The 20,976-nt window shown below is 33.7% G+C and overlaps 1 protein-coding gene across 1 annotated transcript; it reads left to right on the top strand.

The window, feature by feature from the left end:
• The first annotated feature begins 8,776 nt into the window (after positions 1 to 8,776).
• LOC7486645 (heat shock 70 kDa protein 15) lies at positions 8,777 to 14,051 on the top strand. The gene is made up of 10 exons (XM_002299605.4): positions 8,777 to 8,944; positions 9,668 to 10,898; positions 11,399 to 11,626; positions 11,735 to 11,830; positions 11,919 to 12,137; positions 12,292 to 12,486; positions 12,569 to 12,715; positions 12,830 to 12,979; positions 13,062 to 13,192; positions 13,360 to 14,051. The coding sequence occupies exons 2-10, from the start codon at positions 9,729 to 9,731 to the stop codon at positions 13,580 to 13,582; spliced, it is 2,559 nt and encodes an 852-aa protein (XP_002299641.1). The 5' UTR covers positions 8,777 to 8,944; positions 9,668 to 9,728; the 3' UTR covers positions 13,583 to 14,051.
• The last annotated feature ends 6,925 nt before the right edge of the window (positions 14,052 to 20,976 follow it).

Genomic DNA, 20,976 nt, shown 5'->3' with positions numbered 1-20,976 from the left:
CAACAAAAATTTTATTTTGTTTGTCTTTTAGTATCCGTGGTATGACATTACACGTCATACGTATTCCGGATATTAAATTCTTTTTTTCAGACGCTAAAACAGTTAGGTTTTACCCCATTAAGATAAAGAACCTCTTTATTAAAAATGACTTTTCTTGAATCTTAGACAGACCAACAATTAGAAACCACAACAAGAGTTTATATTTTATCAGATAACAAAACAATGCAGCTTACCTTAGGTAGGACGTAGTTGGGGTGCTAATACCTTCTCTTTACGCAACCAGTCTCCGTACCCGATCTTTGAGACCTGTTAGGGTTCCTAGTGACGAGAATACTAGGTGACGACCCCCATTCAAATTTTTTACTGATAAGAGACAAGAATTCCTTGTCTCTCCATATTTTCCAGATAGACCGATACATTTTTCCTCGAGTGGTGGACGGATCGTCGCGACGCTGCACACGTGCGACAAGCATCATTAATTTGGTAAAAAAATAAGAAAAATAAAAAAATAAAAAATAACAATTTAACATGGAAATGAATATTAAAATTACCTTTAATTTTTTATGTTATTCTAGAATTGAGACAACAATAACACCTGAAGAGGTGGATTAGATGTTCCCTTAATATCAACAAAGAATACAATTTAAAACAATTAAGCACACTAAACACAATAAACATAATAACCAACAATATAATTAAAGTGATTAAAATAAACAGGTAAAGAAAAAGAGATTGTAAACTCGATTTTTAATGTGGTTCGACAAATCTACATCCACACCTCAAGTATTAGTTGTACTTGAATATTTTACTCTTTTATTGATTCGACAAGATTATACACCACTTGAAGACCCCCCCCCCCCAAGATTTTCCCCTTTGTAACAATATATCACCAATGCCAAGAGTTCATCCAAGCTCTCAAGTTCTTATAAATGTGATTTTGTAGTCACAAAATATTGTAAACCCCAGGTGTAAATTCAGTGTGAAATTGAAGAAATATTTTTAAATCAGATAAAGAAAATAAAATGAATGATGTATGAATTTTGATATATGGGACTATTATAATATATATATAGTCCCGATACAACTCAGGAGTTCTATAAAAATTCTAAAAAGAAGTGTATAAGGAAATTAAGCTAATAAATTATGAAAATTGGGGATTTGATGTTTGCAGTAAGGGAGGGATATGGACCTTTAAAATTCAGAAAATTGGTTAGCGAACAAATTTTTAAAAATAAAAGTGCGAAAATGCCAGAAAAATAAAAAAGGTTTAAAATATGAATTAAATTTTAATGAAAGTAATTTATGAGGAAAGAAAGGTACGGAGGTATAAATTAATGAATTTTGATATCACCCGTTGAAAATCGACATTAAAAATATACTGTGACAAAGGAAATAATACCCGATAACTATAAAAGTTACTATTTGAAAGGACATAGTGAGATTTTGATAATTTTTTTTTCCTATAATAGGCTTGGGTGCAGCCGGCCATAGGGGGATTGAGAGGGAAGAGAGGGAAAAACTCCATTTTGCTTTAAAAATTCATGAGAAAACTAGAGAAAAAATCAAGAAAAGAAGAGAATTAGTGATACTAAATGATTTATGCAACAAAATCACTTAGATTTAGAGTGTTATTGAAAGAAGAATTTGGGGATAGAGTGAGAGGGAAGGGGAGGCAGCAACAAACAAGGAAGAAAAGGTGGAAATCCTTGATTTGTTAGCATTTGGAACCTAGATTACTCCTTCATAAGGTGTCCCAACCTCTATTTAACAACTTCTTACAATATTTGTTAAGTTTCCATTGATTTTCCATCAAATTAAGGTTAGGGTTCATGATGAATTTGGGGGGGGGGGAATGAGAAATTGAATTAAATTGATATTTGTGACATGTAATAGGATAGAAATGAGTTGAAATAATAAGTAATTTTGAAAAGAAATTGTTAGTCCATTACTAAGTGTGAGGTCGGCAATTGATGTAGGAAGAAAGAGGGTGTTTATTTGAATATTTGACTTGATGATGTGTGATTATATGAATTAAAATGATGAGAAATGCATGAAGGAATAACAATGAAGGTGTTAGAGAGGGTTGAGAAGAATGTTGATTGACTAGTTAATGAAAATGGACAAATAAATTCTTAGAAGGTGTTTTTAACATCATTATAGTGTATATATAACATGGCAAGGAATTGGTTTGAATAAGGATAAGTTAAATTGGTGATGTGTGAATGGTTACGAAATTGTTAACGAAACTAGACAGTTTCGTCTCTTGATCTTTCAGAGGGAATTCAAGCATGTGAGGCAATTCAGACTAGGTCTCTTCACAGAAATTATAGATTTGGATATTAGCTATCCAAGGAAGTTTACCTTGCTTAATTTGGAGTTTTAAAACTCCAGTTATAGGTTAATAACTGAGAGGGGTTCAGGACAGACCCTACTGGACGGTTGGTCATCTTCTCAATAACGGGTAGTTTTTAGGGCTTTTAGAAGGAGAACTGGGTTCTTCTCCCTTCAGTAGATTTATAGCCTTGTATCCTAGCTTTCCAAAGGATAAAGCCACACCTTAAACCAAACTATATAATGTTAGTTATGGATAAAACACAAAACAATATTCGAATGAAGAATTACGCCGATTGTAATGTTGATTTGCATTTTTGTTAAAAAACTTAAGGAAAAAGATTTAATGGGAACATGAGATGTAAATTTAAAGAAATATGGATAATAACGAATGAGATGATTAAAAGAAATTGTATATACTTTTTATTTGAAGGAATAAATGCTCGTAAGTAATGACATAGTACGCTTGTTAATGCAGGGGAGCCACAAGACCCAGACAGCAGTCGAGGACTACCAGTCACGCTTTTACAGTAGGTAGGTGCCCAACACCTAAGGATTTCTTTTATCTCCTACCATTTTAAATTTGCTAGGTATATAAGTGATTTGAACTTGGTGATATATATGATTTAAATCTAGTAATTTATGTTTATGTGATTGGTATGAATAGAATATTGTGATGATATTGATTAGCTATCATGGAAATTGGGGTAGCTAATGGTATCAATGGGGTTCCATTGGTACCGACATTCCTCAAATGAATTAGTCGATCCCAGGTAATTAGGTGACTAATGATGTTAGTAAAAATTACTAACATCGGTATGGTTACTCCCGGTTAAGGGAAAAAGATAAATTGATTAACTATTTTGGGTCGGAAATAGTTAATGATATCAATGGGTCGCATTGGTATCAGCAACCATTTCTGGTGTAATTAGCCATTTCGGGTAAGGAGGCTAATGATTTCAAGGGTTCTTGACATCGACAACTTAGATGGCAAACCATATATGGGTAAGAATTAATTAACTATTCTAGGTTAGGAATAGTTAATGATATTAATCGATTGTATTGATATCGGCACTTGAATGGAATTGATTAGTCTAACCCAGTAATGAGAGACTAATGATACTAATGAGATTCATTTGTATCAGCAATTAACTTTCGAAGAATGGGAGGCGAAGTGTTAATTAGTTATTCCAAAAGAACGGGATAAGCTAATGATATCAATAGAAGAATATATTAGTATCAAATAAGGATTGATCCATAAAGAGATGACATTAAAATCATTTTAGTCGTGTTGCGATTTCTAAGATGAAATTACTCTCGATAATTGATTAGGATATTAGATGGAAAATACATATTGTAAAGAAGTCTATGTTTAAATTTTATGTGTCAGAAGAAATGTTATAACAATTATTACCTATGGTTGTTATTATTGTCGTTATTACTTTGTTATATTTATATGTACATGTTATTTGTTATTTTCAGGTCTGTTAGGGTTACGTTAGGAGTGAACTTAGTTTAACTATCTTTTGCTATGTAATTTTGTTGTATTTCAAGACATTTACCTTCTAAACTTAAAAAAGTAGTATTGACCCGTAAATTCGGATGTAATTTTTAAGTACCTATTTAAACCATGCATGTTTATAGTTGTAATTTGATCCGTTACTTGAATTTTATTATATGGTATTATTATGAATGATATAGTTGATGTAGTGATAATATGTAGCAATTTAATTATGCATTGTTTCCTTTTGTGAAATTAAATTTTGTAATATTATTGAATAAGATGTGTTGTGTTAATGATGATGAGTTTGGTTGAGATTGATTGAGATCCATGATGATTGGATCCAGTTGTGAATGATATAGTAAGTATAAATCTTATATTGTCGATAACTTGGAACCTCTCGGTACAGGGAAGACTCCGTCGAAATTTTGGTAGAAATTATGGTGGATTTTTTAAAAAAACATTTCCTGAAATTTCCAATTAACTGTTATTTGTTGTCCTAAAAATTGGGACTATTACAAATACTCTTTGAATAGAGTGGGTTTTATAATTAAGAATTTTTGATCTCTATAGCTTACTCAATAACACTTAAGGGATTTGACGGTGTTTAAGTGTTGTAAGAATGTGAATGTATACTCTTATGCTATAATATGAAGGTTTTAATGCACAAATATAAGTATGATTGAGGATTGATGGTTTTGAAGTTGTTTTGCTTTTAAAATAACTTATATATGATATACGTTTAGATTCTCTATTTAATTATACAATTATACAAGCTACATATATGTTTATAGGAAAAACCAGTCATTTTGTAGCCGTTACTATTCTTCTAACAAATAAAACAGTCGACCAGTTCAACTTAAAATCCAGGTTTGACAGTTTTAAACTTAGTGAATCTTGAACCGACCAAATGCATATCAATCCTATAATACATGCAATGTGAAGTCTATAAATTTTATTTTAATTTGTATTATCATGTAAGATATAAAGATTTACATTTGAGCACTAAAATGAATACTTAAAAACTAAGTCTTTACTTGCTTCGCATCTTAAACTTGTTGATTGATTTCTTCATTCAATCATTCATGCTTGTTGATGTTCTTCATACAAACCTGTTTAAACTTATTCTCAACCAAGTATATCATTTGTCAATTTTTCATTTAATTGTTATCATCAAAATATATAAAAATATTAATATGTGACTCAAAAGTCAACATTTCAGTCATTCCACTTTGATGGTGGTTTTCAATTTAGGTAATAAGTCCAACAAATTTATCAACTTCTTTATTTATTTATTACCATCTGCTTGAAATTCTTACTTGGGAATGATTGTTTGAATTTCCACTACTTTCTATAAAGTAAGCATATACTCAAGTCAACAATGTTTTGTTTATTGATCAACTCATGTAATCGAGTTTTTGCTTGTATTTAACCATGCAAACACAAGTAAAACAATCTTTATTAGATGGGAAGTTCTCACTTCTTTGTTGCTTTTTTACTGGTTGGACATTTAAATTAGAGTGTATAAAGTCATTGATTGTTTGATTAAGATCACTTGGTCGAGAAAGAATATATTTTGACTCGCTCATAAGAAAGGTGGTAAAATAGCTTGGCAAATTTGAATCCATATAGGAAAAACTCAAGTTAGAGATTTTCTATATAACATACATTTAAATTATACTTTAAAACACCATTAATTATTGTTATAACTTGATTTTAACCCTATTTTTTCTATGTATTTTCAAAAGCAAAAAAAATCAAAAATCAAAAATAAAATAAAACAGATATTTCAACGAAGTTCTCATATCGGTGTGCTTGCAAGCTGTTGAATTAATCAAACCGGTAGATCCAAAATTCTCCACAACACCAGCAAAAATCGCAATGAATCCAAGATATAGGCCGCATTTCAAGGTGAAAAATAAATTTTCTAAGTTATTAAATAATTGAAAAGGTTACAAATAAATATTTTGACTACATTTCAATTGATTGCTAAACTATTTTTTTTATGTAGAATTGTATTAGAGCGATTGATTAAACACATGTACGTGCTTGTGTATCACAAGAAAATCAAATACTATTTATTGGCAGAAAAGGTGTACCCACTCAAAATATAATGATGGCATGTAGCTTTAACATGCAATTTATATTTGTTTGGGCTAGGTGAGAAGGTAGTGCACACCATACAATAATATTTCTTAAGGTGATTGACAATCCAAATATAAGATTTATGAATCCATCATAAGGTATTGAGAAATAAAAGATGGGGGTGTTATTAAATTTGAATAATTTTATTTTTGGTCTATAATAGGAATTAAGTTTTGAACGAACATTATCTTGATGCAGGGAAGTATTATTTTATTGATTCGGGATATCCAATGAGTACGGTTACTTGGGACCATATAGAGGTGAGAGATATCATCTGCTAGAATTTCATCGACGAAGACAATCGCCAAGTTGGGAAAAAATATTCAACTGTGTCCATTCATCGTTACGATGTGTAATAAAACATACTTTTGGAGTTTGGAAGAAAAGGTGAAGAATCTTGCAAAACATGCTTGTGTTTCCTTACAAAACACAAGTTCAAATTGTTGTCGCAGCAATGACACTACATAATTACATTCGAAGGAAGTCGATCCAAGATGTTGCATTTAATGAGTTTGATTGCCATCCTGATTTTGTTCCTGATGATATTTTAACCGATGTGGTTCTACGATCACAAACACGTGGGCACCAGAAGGCTTCACATATGGATTATGTTTGTGATGGCATTGCAACAAGTTTGATATTACAATAATGTTTTTTTTTAAGTGAACAATTTCTTTTTATGTCGATTATTGTTTCTACTAAATGTTATTTTTTCTATTTAAAGCATAATAAATTAATTTATGTTCTTTTCAGTCATTTTATGTACAACATCAATCCCAACCACAATTTTAACCAAACATATCATGACATGATTTTGGATCAAAAAAAAAATTTCAAATCACAATTTTAATCAAACACACATTTTATATAAACCAACCACAACAAAAGTGATTTTTTCAAAATCACTTTTATCAAACCACAACCACAATAATTACCATAAAGACAAACACCCTTTCACTTGGTCTAGAAATAATATTTTTTGACTCACTCATAAGAAAGTTGGTGAAATAGCTTGGCAAATTTGAATCCATCCACGTAAAAAAAAAGAGAGTGGGAACTCAAGTTAGAGATTTTCGATATAATATACATTCAAATTATACTTTAAAACACTACTGTTATAACTCAATTTTAACCTTATTTTTTCTATGTATTTTCAAAAAATTAAAAAAGAATAAAAATCAAAAATAAAATAAATAAAGAGAAGGGGATTAAAATGGAGTGACAAAAGAAAATGAAGGACTAAAAAATAATAAGAGACAATCGAGAGACATTGCCTAAAACATGGAAAAGAAAAATGGCGGGGGCATTCTGCACAAAGCAAGGTTGAAAATACGGAATTAAAAGGAGGCCATAGGTTTTATCACGGACCCTAAAACTCTGACCGTTTTACTTTGAATAAAAAAAAAAACATTTTTCTTTTCCTTCATCTTCTCCCTTCAGCCGAAGCTCAGGCCACAACCCTTTTTGTGCATGCACCAACAACCAACAAAACCACCCATGGCAGCCGACGAACTTTCCTTCCTCCACTAACCCACACCAGCAGCTCTCTCTCCCCTCGCTGTCAGCAGCCTTTCTATCAACCATCGTCTTTTACACACACGATTTCAGTCCCAACCCAGCTCCATCAGCACACACACGATTGGCAAGCATTTAATTGACGAGCAAGAACAATTAATCACCTGAATTGAGAAGCCAGGGCAAGGTGCTTTGAGATTTGAAGTGGCTCCATTTTCTTGCATCAATTTTTAAAGAGGAAGAAGGGGCAAGTGCAGATGAAATAACCGTCGCTTGACGATTATTTGTGCCTTCTCCATGTTTTAGTTTTTTGTTATAATGTGTAGAAATAACACTTCATTGAGAGATATGTTATTTCACCTATTGATTTAGCAATCCTGTTGGAGTTTCTAAAAAGAACAAAGAAAGAAAAGCTAAAATTACTGTTATTTTTGTTTGAGCGTTTTTTAAAAAACTTAATTTTTTTATATTTTAAATTAATAATTGTTTCTGATATTTTTATATTTCTTAATGTATTGATATAAAAATAATTTAAAAAAATAAAAAAAATATTATTTTAATATATTTTAAGTAAAAAACATGATTTAATATACCTCTATATATATATATATATAAAAGTTATGTCCCTAAACTTAAATTTAATAAAACAAATCTCTTTAATCAGTAAGTTAACATTTATTTTTTTTCTTGTGATATTATACTTCCGAAGCAGAATCTTATATTTGAAAAGGTGGAAAAGAAGATTGATTTCCTGGGGATAGTTATGAATTATGGAAAAAGAAACCAAGCCCAGATTGATTATAAAACAGTACAGGCCCATGGAACTTAGCCCAACTAAGCAGAACAAAACCTAGACTAGCATGGCAGTATCTCATGACAGAAAGTCCAGGTAGTAGATGTTTCTAGAAGCACAAGAAACACAATAAAAGGTCGATTCATCTCTCCTCTTCTCTTCAGACGTACCACGTCGACCCCACCTACACAGATCGATTTATTTTTTAATTACTCAAAAAAAAATATTTATTTTATGTCAGTGTTCGTAATTATGATATAAATACAGAAAATAATAAGAAAAAATAAAAATGGAAAATTCCACACGCAACAACGGAATATGTGTAATTATGATATGAGTTGTTTTTTATTTTAAAATATATTAAAATAATATTTTTTTAAATTTATACATTGTACATCAAAACCATTTAAAATTATAAAAAAAATTAATTTAAAATTTTAAAAAATACTTTTTAAATGTAAAAATCCAAACCAAACCCTATTTTGTTTTTTAAAAAAAAGAAAAAAAGAAAAAGAGCAGCCCTCGCTTGCGCTCCCTCTTTTCATTTAAGTTAAAGCTTTACTCGTTTCGTTTCCTTTCTTATATAAGAAAAAAAAGATTTCTAGAACCACCCAAACCCCTACCGTCGCTCCGTATTTCCATCTCCTCTTGTTTTACAGGTAAGTTCCTATCTATCTCTAACCCTAGCTTAGATTTGATTTACATCATTCTAAACAGCTTTTATTAATTAGCTACCAAATCACCGATTTGGTGTTTCCTTTCCTCCTGTCTCTAGAGCTTTTTATAGATCTGTGAGTTCTTATTTCTAGATTTGCCTCTAAAGATTTACAATTTTTTTCATTGATTGTAGTTTTGTTGTTGATCGTGCCTTTCTCTGTTAGATTCAGCTGATTATCATTTTTTTCTTAATTGTTTCCTGTTATATTTTAGGTTAATAGTAATAATAGTAGCAAGAAGCTATTATGGTGATTAGATTGTTGATTCAATAATTACATATTGAAGTTTGTATTTTTTACAGATTTTTTGCTGTATAATCGCCTGCATTAGTAATTGAATTTTGTTTTTATATATATATATATATATATGGATTTGTGGGTTTAAGGTTTTTGGCGGTAGTGACTCATACACTGCAGAATTTGTACCTTTCTTCTTTTTTTTGTCTCTTTAGGCTGTGCTTCCATAAGGAAAAGTATGAATCCGTTTTGATTGTGTGCCTTTTCTGGTTCTTGTCTTGGGTTTGTTGTGGCTTTATATTATTTACTCTGATGCTATGATTGCTTGGATTTTTATTCCTGTTTCATGCATTGCCTTTTGATCTGTGATGATTATGTTACTGTTTTCGTTAGTGGCAATTAGATTTGATCTCTGGTTGTTTTGTGCAGCTTGCCACATAACTTATAGGGCTATAACCGATTTATAAATCGGTAATTATTTTTGGCAATCATGAGTGTGGTTGGTTTTGATTTTGGTAATGAGAACTCCCTTGTTGCTGTTGCGAGACAAAGAGGGATTGATGTTGTGCTTAATGATGAATCAAAGCGTGAGACTCCTGCTATTGTATGTTTTGGCGACAAACAGCGTTTCATCGGGACTGCAGGGGCTGCCTCGACCATGATGAATCCCAAAAATTCTATTTCCCAGATCAAGCGGTTAATTGGGCGCCCCTTTTCAGATCCTGAATTGCAAAGGGATCTGAGGTCATTGCCTTTTACAGTCACTGAAGGTCCTGATGGATTTCCTTTAATTCAGGCACGGTATTTGGGTGAGATGAGGACGTTCACACCTACCCAAGTCTTGGGAATGGTGTTTGCAGATTTGAAAATCATAGGCCAGAAAAATCTGAATGCAGCAGTGGTGGATTGCTGTATTGGTATTCCGGTATATTTCACTGATCTTCAAAGGAGGGCTGTTTTGGATGCAGCCACAATTGCTGGATTGCATCCTCTCCGTTTGATGCATGAGACCACAGCTACAGCTCTGGCTTATGGTATTTATAAGACGGATTTGCCTGAGAATGACCAGTTGAATGTTGCTTTTGTTGATGTTGGACATGCAAGCATGCAAGTGTGCATTGCTGGATTCAAGAAAGGTCAACTTAAGATCTTGGCTCATTCATTTGATCGTTCCTTGGGTGGTAGAGATTTTGACGAAGCTCTGTTCCAACACTTCACCACCAAGTTCAAGGCGGAGTATCACATTGATGTTTACCAGAATGCGAGAGCATGCCTTAGGCTTAGGGCTGCCTGTGAGAAGCTGAAGAAGGTTCTTAGTGCCAACCCAGTGGCACCTCTTAATATTGAATGCTTAATGGAGGAGAAGGATGTTAGAGGCATTATTAAGAGGGAAGAGTTTGAACAAATTAGCATTCCGATATTGGAACGTGTGAAGAGGCCTTTGGAGAAGGCACTACAGGATGCTGGACTTGCAGTTGAGAATGTTCATACGGTTGAAGTGGTCGGCTCTGCTTCTCGTGTACCTGCCATAATGAAGATTTTGACTGAGTTCTTTGGAAAGGAACCTAGGCGTACAATGAATTCTAGCGAGAGTGTCTCCAGGGGTTGTGCATTGCAGTGTGCTATTCTTAGTCCCACTTTTAAAGTGCGAGAGTTCCAGGTAAAATCTTCTTAACTTGTTTGCTATTAGTGTTATTTTTATGATATGATATGTTGGTGATATCTTTGCTAACATGATTATAGCATCATATGATTTTATTCACCTAGTGCTATAGCATTGGCATCTTATGTCTTCTTTCATTTAATGATGCGACTGGAACTGTGTTAATCTTTGAATTGTTTAGATGCGCAAAAAAAGAAAGGGAGTTAGACTTGCAGAGTGAGGAGCCCTACTGTTTTTAAGACCTGGTTGCTATATAATTTGTTTAATGAAAAAGATGAATAATTAAGGATACCAAGTTTGAGAGTCATCATGTTATCTTAGATGCATTCTTTAATTTATTGTAGATATTGCAGTTGTTATGGCTTGGAAATGTAGATGTGCTTTTCAACCTTATTATCGGTCGCTTTGTGTGACCTTCTGCTTGCCTATGTTTTGGTTCCCAGCAATCAAAATTCTATGAAGTACATTGCATGAATTGTTGACTGTTCCTTTTCCAGGTCCATGAATGCTTCCCATTTTCAATTGCTGTATCATGGAAAGGTGCAGCTCCAGATTCTCAGAATGGAGCAGCAGATAATCAACAGAGCACTATTGTCTTCCCCAAGGGTAATCCCATTCCTAGCATCAAGGCTTTGACATTCTATAGGTCAGGGACGTTCTCCATTGATGTACAATACGCTGATGTCAGTGAATTGCAGGCTCCAGCTAAGATCAGTACATACACGGTAGGAAGTTAACATGCAGTATCAAAAATTCACGTTTTTAATTAATGTGATCGCAAGGACATGGCCTAATTTTAGTATTAATCTATGTCATATGAACTTCACTTGCAGATTGGTCCTTTCCAATCTACAAAAAGTGAACGTGCAAAAGTGAAGGTGAAAGTCCGCTTGAATCTGCATGGGATTGTGTCTGTTGAATCGGCAACTGTAAGTCTTGAAGAGTGTTTGTGATTCTCATTGTAGTTTATTAATAATAATATATGTACCAGCCTTACTGATGTTATGCTTCTGTCAGCTTTTGGAGGAAGAGGAGGTTGAAGTTCCTGTCACAAAAGAGCCAGCAAAGGAACCTGCCAAGATGGATACTGATGAAGCTCCCAGTGATGCTGCCACTAAGGGCCCTAAAGAAGCAGATGCCAATATGGAAGAGGAAAAATCAGCTGCCGATGTTTCTGGGGCTGAAAATGGGGTCCCTGAGGCTGACAAGCCAACACAAATGGAAACTGATACCAAGGTCAGTTAGCCCCTACAATTTAGGATTGTGTAGGATCTTACTACATTAAATTTCAGTTGTGGTACAGTCAGAAGCTTGGAGGAGAACATCTTTTCCTTTTGATACATTCTTTCATAGACCCAGGTTTCTTTAAAAACTTTTTCCCTGGTTTCAGGTTGAGGTTCCCAAGAAAAAAGTAAAGAAAACAAACATCCCTGTGTCAGAGGTGGTTTATGGTGGAATACTGGCAGCAGAAGTGGAAAAACTACTAGAAAAAGAGTATGAAATGGCATTGCAAGACCGGGTTATGGAGGAAACAAAAGAAAAGAAAAATGCTGTTGAAGCTTATGTCTATGATATGAGGAATAAGGTAGAATTTAATCTTTACTTTACAGCATGACTTTTTGGCAGCCTTCATATAGTCAGATGTTACAATGCTTTTGTATTTTCAGTTAAGTGACAGATACCAGGAGTTTGTCACTGACCCTGAGAGGGAGGGATTCACAGCTAAACTGCAGGAGACAGAAGATTGGTTGTATGAGGATGGTGAAGATGAAACCAAGGGAGTCTACATTGCCAAGCTTGAGGAGCTCAAGAAAGTAAGCACTTCTATTTTTCTGAGAGTGTGTGTTTGTCCACTTCTCCTTGTCCTGTGAAAAAAGGGCTGGTTGGTTATTTCTCAAGTGCATGTTCAATGATGTTAATGATTGCAGCAAGGTGATCCTATTGAAGAGCGCTACAAGGAGTACACAGAGAGGGGATCTGTGATTGATCAGCTTGTTTATTGTGTCAATAGTTACAGAGAGGCAGCAGTGTCTAGTGATCCTAAATTTGAGCACATTGACTTGACTGAAAAGCAAAAGGTAAAGACTTGTTAGATTTTTGTATGTGGTTGTTTGTTGTGGTGAAAGTGTTAACTAAAGCCATTGTCTTGGTATGTGATAGGTTTTGAACGAGTGTGTAGAAGCTGAAGCCTGGTTAAGAGAGAAGAAGCAACATCAGGACTCACTTCCCAAATATGCCACTCCAGTTCTTTTGTCAGCTGATGTGAGAAAGAAGGCCGAGGCACTTGATAGGTATTATTTCTTGGTTCATCTTTGCTTTGAGTTTTGTTCTTTGCAGTTCTCTAAGCTTAGATGGGGGGAATGTTTCTGATACGGTGTGGCAACATTCAGCTGCTTTTCCTGGCCTGTATAGGGTGAGATTTTGGTCAGCATTAAGATTAGAATGTTTGTTTCTGCAGGTTTTGCAGGCCTATAATGACGAAACCAAAACCAGCCAAACCAGCCACTCCTGAAACTCCAGCAACTCCACCACCTCAGGGTAGTGAACAGCAACAGCAGGGAGATGCGAATGCTGACCCCAGTGCTAATGCTAGTGCCAATGAGACTGCAGGAGCTGCCAGTGGCGAGGTGCCACCTGCTTCTGGAGAACCAATGGAGACTGACAAGTCAGAGACTGCATAATTCAATGCAGCTACAGAATCTGTCGTATTGAATTAAGAAATTTGGTTCTGCTGTATCAGAACAACTTTTAAGGAGGCTGAGACGAACTCTTTGGTGGGCTGACATTATGTGAGGATGTGGGTCTTTGATGTCTTTCTCATCTTTTCACCTGTGAAGCCCTCCCATCGTGTGTGGTTCACCTAATTTTATCTTGAGAGCTAGTCTCTAGAATCCGGTTTTAAAGAAAGGGGGTTTTAAGAGAGAGGTTTAGACCTCAAAGGTCTTTTTGCCCCGACTTTTGTTGTGCAGAGACCGGAGTGTACTCTTTTTTGAGGGTCAGTGTTTTAAGTGCCCACTATTTTTTTGTTTTTCCTTTCTGTAGGATGTCCTCAGCATCAAATATTGGCTTGTTTTTTCCCCCCCCTCATTGTTCCTAATATAAACTTTCAAGTCTTGCTTTGCCTACAAAGCAGGGTGCCTGATTCTATTTGATCTCGATCCCAAACAGTTTTGCATACGTTTTGGTTGCCTGTACTAGGATCGCGTGGTGAAGCTGTTCGAAGAAAGTGAAGATGCAGGCTAGCTGCTGGCTGTTGATGTTAAAACTTGGTATCGTGGTAATGGTGTTTAATATTATTAGCACAGTTATCTGAAAACACTAAATTTTATTTTTTTCACTTTAATGCTTTACTTGTTTTTACACTTTTTAGTCTGTCCAGTCTTCCAAGTTCAGTAAATTGTGAGTCAATATAAAAGCTGATCTGCCAATCGATTTGAAAATAATCCAGGCAAACAGATTACTTCTGACGACATTTTCTGTCCAGAAAATGACCCAAACAGCACCTTCATCAAAAGCATCTGACTCTTCGGACTGATTTCCGCAATTCAAAGGTCCTCTCTCTGATTTTACCACCAACAACTTCTGACTGCATTTACCATGAGTGTCATTGCCACCTTCATCCATGTCTTGATTTTTGAATAGTTCTCTTTGGGCTTGAAATTAAATCTGAAAACAAGATTGATAGCAATATGAATAACACTCGTGTTGTTAGGAGTAGAAGTAGTATAAGAACCAAACAATTTCCGAACAAGCAACTAACATGGCTCTATATTCATGATCAATCAAGGATTTGGAAACTCAATCATGTTTCTTACTTTTCATAGATATCAAGGAATCACTAAAAAACATACACCAACTCGTGACAGAGTGACGTGTATCAAGATATCCTGCTCAATCAGCATCACTAAAGGCAATAAGGCAAATGTAAAAACTATCTAGGACTAAAAGAACCAAATAAATATCAAATGATGTGGTAAATAACTACCAAATGTCATTGCATGAATTGACTGACTTACTGAACTGCAAAAGGCCGAGTAATATTGAAATAATTCAAACTGGCGACTAATTATTGAAATAGAGTATGACCAGGAAAAAGACCCCCCTCTCGATGTCAAAACTTAACATTCATCTCCAGAGAAGTATCTATTGGAGAAGAGTCTTAAAGACCAGCTAAAGAAATCAAATCCTGAGTATATTTATGTTGATGCAAAAACTCCCCAGAAAAAGTATAATGAACTAAAGTCTTTCATATGAAAACAATCCTAAAGATGTTGTTGAAGGTTCTTAATCAATAAAGAATCAGTTCTCACAATAACAATGTCATCCATATAAATAAATAGGAGAAAAAAACTAGTAGATGACTTGTAAAGAAATAACAGGATATTTGCTTTGCATAAAAGAGAAGCGAAGCAAGGTAGATTAGAACTTGTTAAACCATACTAGGGGAGCCTGTTTTAAACAATACAATGACCTTTTCAAGTTACACACAACTGATGTAAGGGGAAGAACAAACCAAATAGAGGTTCCATATAAATATTTTTTTGAGATCACTATAAAGAAAAGCATTTTTTATGTTCATTTGATGAATGGGCCAACCTTGAGAAGTAACTATGACAATAATGGTACGCATTGTAATCATTTTCACAACGGGAGCAAAAGTCTCCTCGTAGTCCACTCTATACTCCTGTTTATTCTCAAGAGCAACTATTTATGCTTTAAATTGATCTAGAGTTCTATTAGAGAGAAACTTAATTGAGTACATTTATTTACACCTAATGGGCTTAACAATTGGAGGACAAGAAATAATTTCCCATGTATGGTTATCCTGAAGAGCCAGAAGTTCCTCCTGCAGTGCTTTTTGTCAACACTCATGCTTAACAATTTATGAGTAATATGATGGAACATTAATAGTGGACAAAATAATTGAAAAACGATACTGATTAGAGGGATGAGATACTCTAATAAGCACAAAAAAGTAGACTTAAAAGGAGGAGACACATAAGCAGTCTTAAGAGCAATCTTAGATAGTGGAGCAACTCTAAGAAAAAGTAAAGTTGGTCAACATCTTTCATACACATTTTGTGGCTTGAATCGTTAAAAAGATGATAAATCCTTAAAATTAGGAAGAATTGGAGCAACAAAGAAAGGTTCAACATAAGTAGAGAAGAAATATTGATTGCCAAAGAAAACAACATTTCTAAAAATATAAAATTTGTTACAGCTCAAATCATAATAAACAGAACCTTTATAAGAAACACTATAACAAAAAAAAAAATACATTTAATAGACTAAGTAGAAAGTTTGTGTTGTTTATGAGAATGACAAATAGACAAAACAAACATAACCAAAAGTATGAAAATCATTATAGCTAGGAAATTTATTGTAAATATGATAGTACGAGGAATTAAAATTTAACACCTGAGATGACATTTTATTTATTAAATAAACTATAGTAGCAAAGCTTCAACCCATAATTTAGATGGTACAAAAGACTTAATCAATAAGGTCTTAGTGATATCTAAAAGATGACGGTTCGCAAGCTTAACAACCCTATTTTATTGTGGTGTATAAGGACATGGGAGATGTGAGACAACACCTTTTTTATATAAGAAATCATGAAGTTCATAAGACATATATTTCCCACCCGAATAAGATCTCAATATCTTAATACAAGTAGAAAATTGAGACACACCAAGATAAACCGACTATAATCATTAATAAATATCACAACGTACTTGTAATAAGCATGAGGAATAATTGGTGTAATTGTAAATCCCCGGTTATAATTTTTTTGGGTTATTAAAATATGAAAAATTTAACCAATAGTAAAATTGGTTAAATTAAATTAAATTAAAAAAAACCTAAATCAAGATAAAAATGATGAAATTAATGAAATAAAAAGTGAATATAACACTAAATTGTTAGAAAGAAAAATTTTGTGGGGACAAAATGAATACGTAAAACCAAGAGGGTTCAATGTTCAAATAACAAAAGGTTAGGGGTTTATGTACAAATGATAAGAAGGGATGAGGGTAAAGGTGCAATTAACAAGAAGATAGCACTATAAATACCATTCTATTTTCTCTCTTGTGGTGACTTGCAAGAGCAAGAGAGGGGTTAGGGTTCTTTGATCTTTTCTTGTCATTCCTTGATGAAACCTACACCAAAATGTTAATCTAGAGTGATTAAAAAGAGTCAATAAGTGATAAAAAAAGAAGATATTTGGGTGGTTTAAAGACTTTAGAGAGAGGCTGGAGAGAAGACATATTGATGGTAGAAACTCCGACGGCTATAACTCCAACTTCCACCATTGGATCAGAACGATATTTGGATATGTTGTTCTCCTCCATGTCTTGTACATTCACACCAGAGGGATCTTCTATATCAGTCTCCGTTTGAGAGATATCATGGGAGGACAAGTTCTGGGAAAAACACACTTCTAGAAAGTCTTAGTCGCCGACCTTTTTCTCCTCCGTCCACCGTTGGATCGAGCTATAATTTGGCTACATGGTTCGTCCAGATGCTATCTAGATTCTAAACGGTGGAGAACAGAAGAAAACACTCCGAATAGAAGTTGTGCTTCTTACACAGCAGGTCTACAATGTTTAGGTCAGTTTAGTTAAACCCAAGTTTCTGGAAATTTCACTGTTGGATGAAGTTGATATTTAGATATGTTATACTTATAATAATGAATTACAGCTTGGCCGTATGGATTGTTTGAAATATTATTCGTTTGTTATTTGTGGTTGTTTGAAAATTCTTTCTGTGACAGCCCTGGAAGTCTATGTTGGGGGGGTAAATACCACTCTAATGCTTTATTTCCTTTGGGGGTTTTTTCGGTTCACACGACCAATTTTGGCAGTACTTTCAAACAACCATAAATAACAAAAAAATAATATTCTAGACAATCCATACGGTCAAGTTGTAGTTCATTATTATAAGTATAACATATCCAAATATCAATTTCATCCAACAGTGAAATTTTCAGAAACTTGGGTTTAATCGAACTAACATAAACATTGCAGACCTACTGTGCAATAAGCATAACTTCTGTTTAGAGTGTTTGTTTATGATCCCCACCGTTCCAAAGCTAGATAGCATCTGGACGAACAACATATCCAAATTATAGCTTGATCCAACGGTGGACGAAGGGAGAAAACGGTCGACGACTGAGACTGTCCAGAAGTGTATTTTTCTTAGAAACATTCCTCCCATGATGTGTGTCAAACCGAGACTGATATAGAAGATCCCTCTGGTGCGAATCTACAAGACATGGAGGAGAACAACATATCCAAATATTGTTATGATCCAACGGTGGAAGGTAGATTTATAGTCGTCAGAGTTTATGCCATCAATATATCTTCTTTCCAGCCTCTCTCTAAACTCTCTAAACCACCAAAATATCTCTCTTTTATCACTTATTGACTCTTTTTAATCACTCTAAGTTAACATTTTGGTGTAGATTTTATCAAGGAATGGGAAGAAAAGATCAAAGAACCCTAACCCCTCTATTGATTTATGTTTTATTGGATTTGGTTGTAAACCGATGTTTTAAGTTATTATTTTTTTGAGAACTCAATTCTGTATTCGTATACATTTATGTTATTCCCTTTTATCAATCCATTTATATAATAGACTAATATTTAAGAAAAGTCGATGTGCTTATTATGTGTGAATGCAATATATGGAAGGATTGAATGGTGTGTGTGATGGATTAATGGAATGTTTGGCCAACTGAGAAGTAGGGATGTTACAGTAATATCCCAAACATCGCTATGAATAATATTAAAGCTCATTATAGCACGGCTACCAAGAGAAGTGAATGGAAGGGTTTTATTCTTCCCTAATTTACATGTAGAACAATCAAATAGAACATTATGAGAAGAAAATTGATCTTTATTTCCTAAAAAACCAAAGTTTAACAAACAAGACAAAACAATAAAATTTGGATGGCCTAAACATTTATGTCACACTTCACCTTTATTTTTAACAGTATTATAAGCAAAAGATAGAAAATGAGAAATTGAAAAATATAGTGGAAATAGTCTTTCAACTTTAAGCCTCTTCATGATCACTGTCCCTAACACTTAATCCTACACAAAATAACCATCACGAGAAAAATGCACATTACAAAAATTCTCCACCAATTGACAAACTAAAATATGTCTGGTTGACAACTTTGGTAATACAAACACATTCTTAAAAGTTGGATTGATATACCTAACCTTAGTAATATGTATATGACCTCTATTAGCAATCTGAATTTGTGATAAACCATGATACGTACGCATATTTTTAAGCATACTAGATGAATTGGTCATATGATTTGAAGTAGCATAATTAACAAGCCGAAATTGATAATTAATATTATTACCTTATAGATTTAAGGCTGAAAAAGATGAAGCAATCATTTGTTGTACCATTTTTAGAGTAATAATACCAGATTCAACTATTATGGATGGGTTGTCATATGCTATAACTAGAAAAGCATTGATTTCATGATTTTGAGGACGAGGGGGGCACTTCTTGATAATATGTCCTTGGTATTTGCAATAATTCCATAACTTCTTTCTACAATTGTTACAATGTTTTCATATTCTTTGCAACTATAATACTGTATATTGCTCATATTCCTGCCCTTCCCTTTTCTTTGAGTCATAAAGGCAACCGTAACATAATTTGTTTACGTGAAAATGCCTTATGTAAGGAGACGTTGCTCTTTGCAAAGTAATTCTCTAAAACAAACATATAAGAAGAGCAAAGATTTCGGTTCATTAAGTTTGAGTGAATAATCTCAAATTCAAATTATATTTTCATTAAAAATTGATCACGCTTGCTTTAGACATGAACTTGTTGAACAATAGAGAGAGATTTAACGGGCACTTTGACATAACCTATATTAGTATATTTTGCCTATAAACTCTGAAAGCCAAAGTTGTAATCCCTGATGAAAAGGCTGCCTTCAAAATAATTAGAAATTTCATTTTATAATTAATAACATCTAGCACTGTTTTCTTGATAGCAAACCTTTTTTAGGTACTCCTACATGGCTTGTGCTATCATACATGGTCTTAGATCAAGAACAATATTAGGGTTAGCAAACTCTAAAATCCAACACATTACCTTAACATCTTTGGCTTTCTATTGAAGTAACTTTATATAATCATTGGGAGCTGGATCACTCCCATCCACATGACCCCATAATTCTTTTCCCATGACAAGTACTTAAAACTAGAATTTCCAAGTTGAATAATTTTTTCTAGTGATTCGACACTAAGCAACCCAAAATTGTTTGATGTTATCTTCTCAATAAACACAACAAAACTATAACAAATAACCAAGACTAAAAGAAAATCCAAGATCCAAGAGCCCTAGGTATCTAGGACAAATTATCCAGTTAAGAAAACAAAAGAAAACCACAACATAACAAAAACAAATAGCCAAGAATAAAAGAAAATCCAAGACCCAAGAGTCATGGGTATCTAAGACTGATTAGCCAGTCAAAAAAACCAAAGAAAAACCAAAACAAGATAATAAAATACAAATTCATAAGTGAAACTCTAATACTATGTCAAATTGGCTAAATGACTTTTCTCTATGAGAGTTTCTTTCATTAAATAGAAATAATTCAGATTTACATCCCACAAAATAAGATACTATTAATTATAATATCACTATAATTATAGAAAGGTATTTACACTATAATTACATAAATATTGACGATAATTAGATAATACTAACTATAAGGAAAAAAGAGAGCCATAATAAAAAAGGGCAAAAAGAAAGCCCAGGTGCTCGTGCCTATTGCCCAGTATGCTTGGGGAATTGCAAGGAAAAGCCCAGTCATATAGGTGGATCAGACCTTCAAGCCCAGACCCGTGTGTGTGGGTTTGTTTTTACTTTTTTTAAAAATAAAATAAATACATAGATGATATTTCATCGGCGAGTCGAGATTTTAGCCATCATTATGGTGGCTAGAAAAACTGGGTAGTGTATCTTTTACCATAAAAATCCAATTTTTAAGCCAATCCAACCCTCGTCAACACCCTTGTAGCACCTATTAACAAACCTATCA

The sequence above is a fragment of the Populus trichocarpa genome, chromosome 1 (assembly GCF_000002775.5).
Source record: "Populus trichocarpa isolate Nisqually-1 chromosome 1, P.trichocarpa_v4.1, whole genome shotgun sequence".
In the NCBI taxonomy this organism is placed as follows: Eukaryota; Viridiplantae; Streptophyta; class Magnoliopsida; order Malpighiales; family Salicaceae; genus Populus; species Populus trichocarpa.
This window is presented reverse-complemented; position numbering and strand designations above follow the sequence as displayed.

Bases quoted from the DNA above. Each gene is read 5' to 3' on its own strand.
- LOC7486645 (XM_002299605.4), top strand. From the start codon at position 9,729: ATGAGTGTGGTTGGTTTTGATTTTGGTAATGAGAACTCCCTTGTTGCT. The intron at 10,899-11,398 runs GTAAAATCTTCT...TTCCTTTTCCAG, and splicing joins TTAAAGTGCGAGAGTTCCAG to GTCCATGAATGCTTCCCATT. The intron at 13,193-13,359 runs GTATTATTTCTT...TTGTTTCTGCAG, and splicing joins AAGGCCGAGGCACTTGATAG to GTTTTGCAGGCCTATAATGA.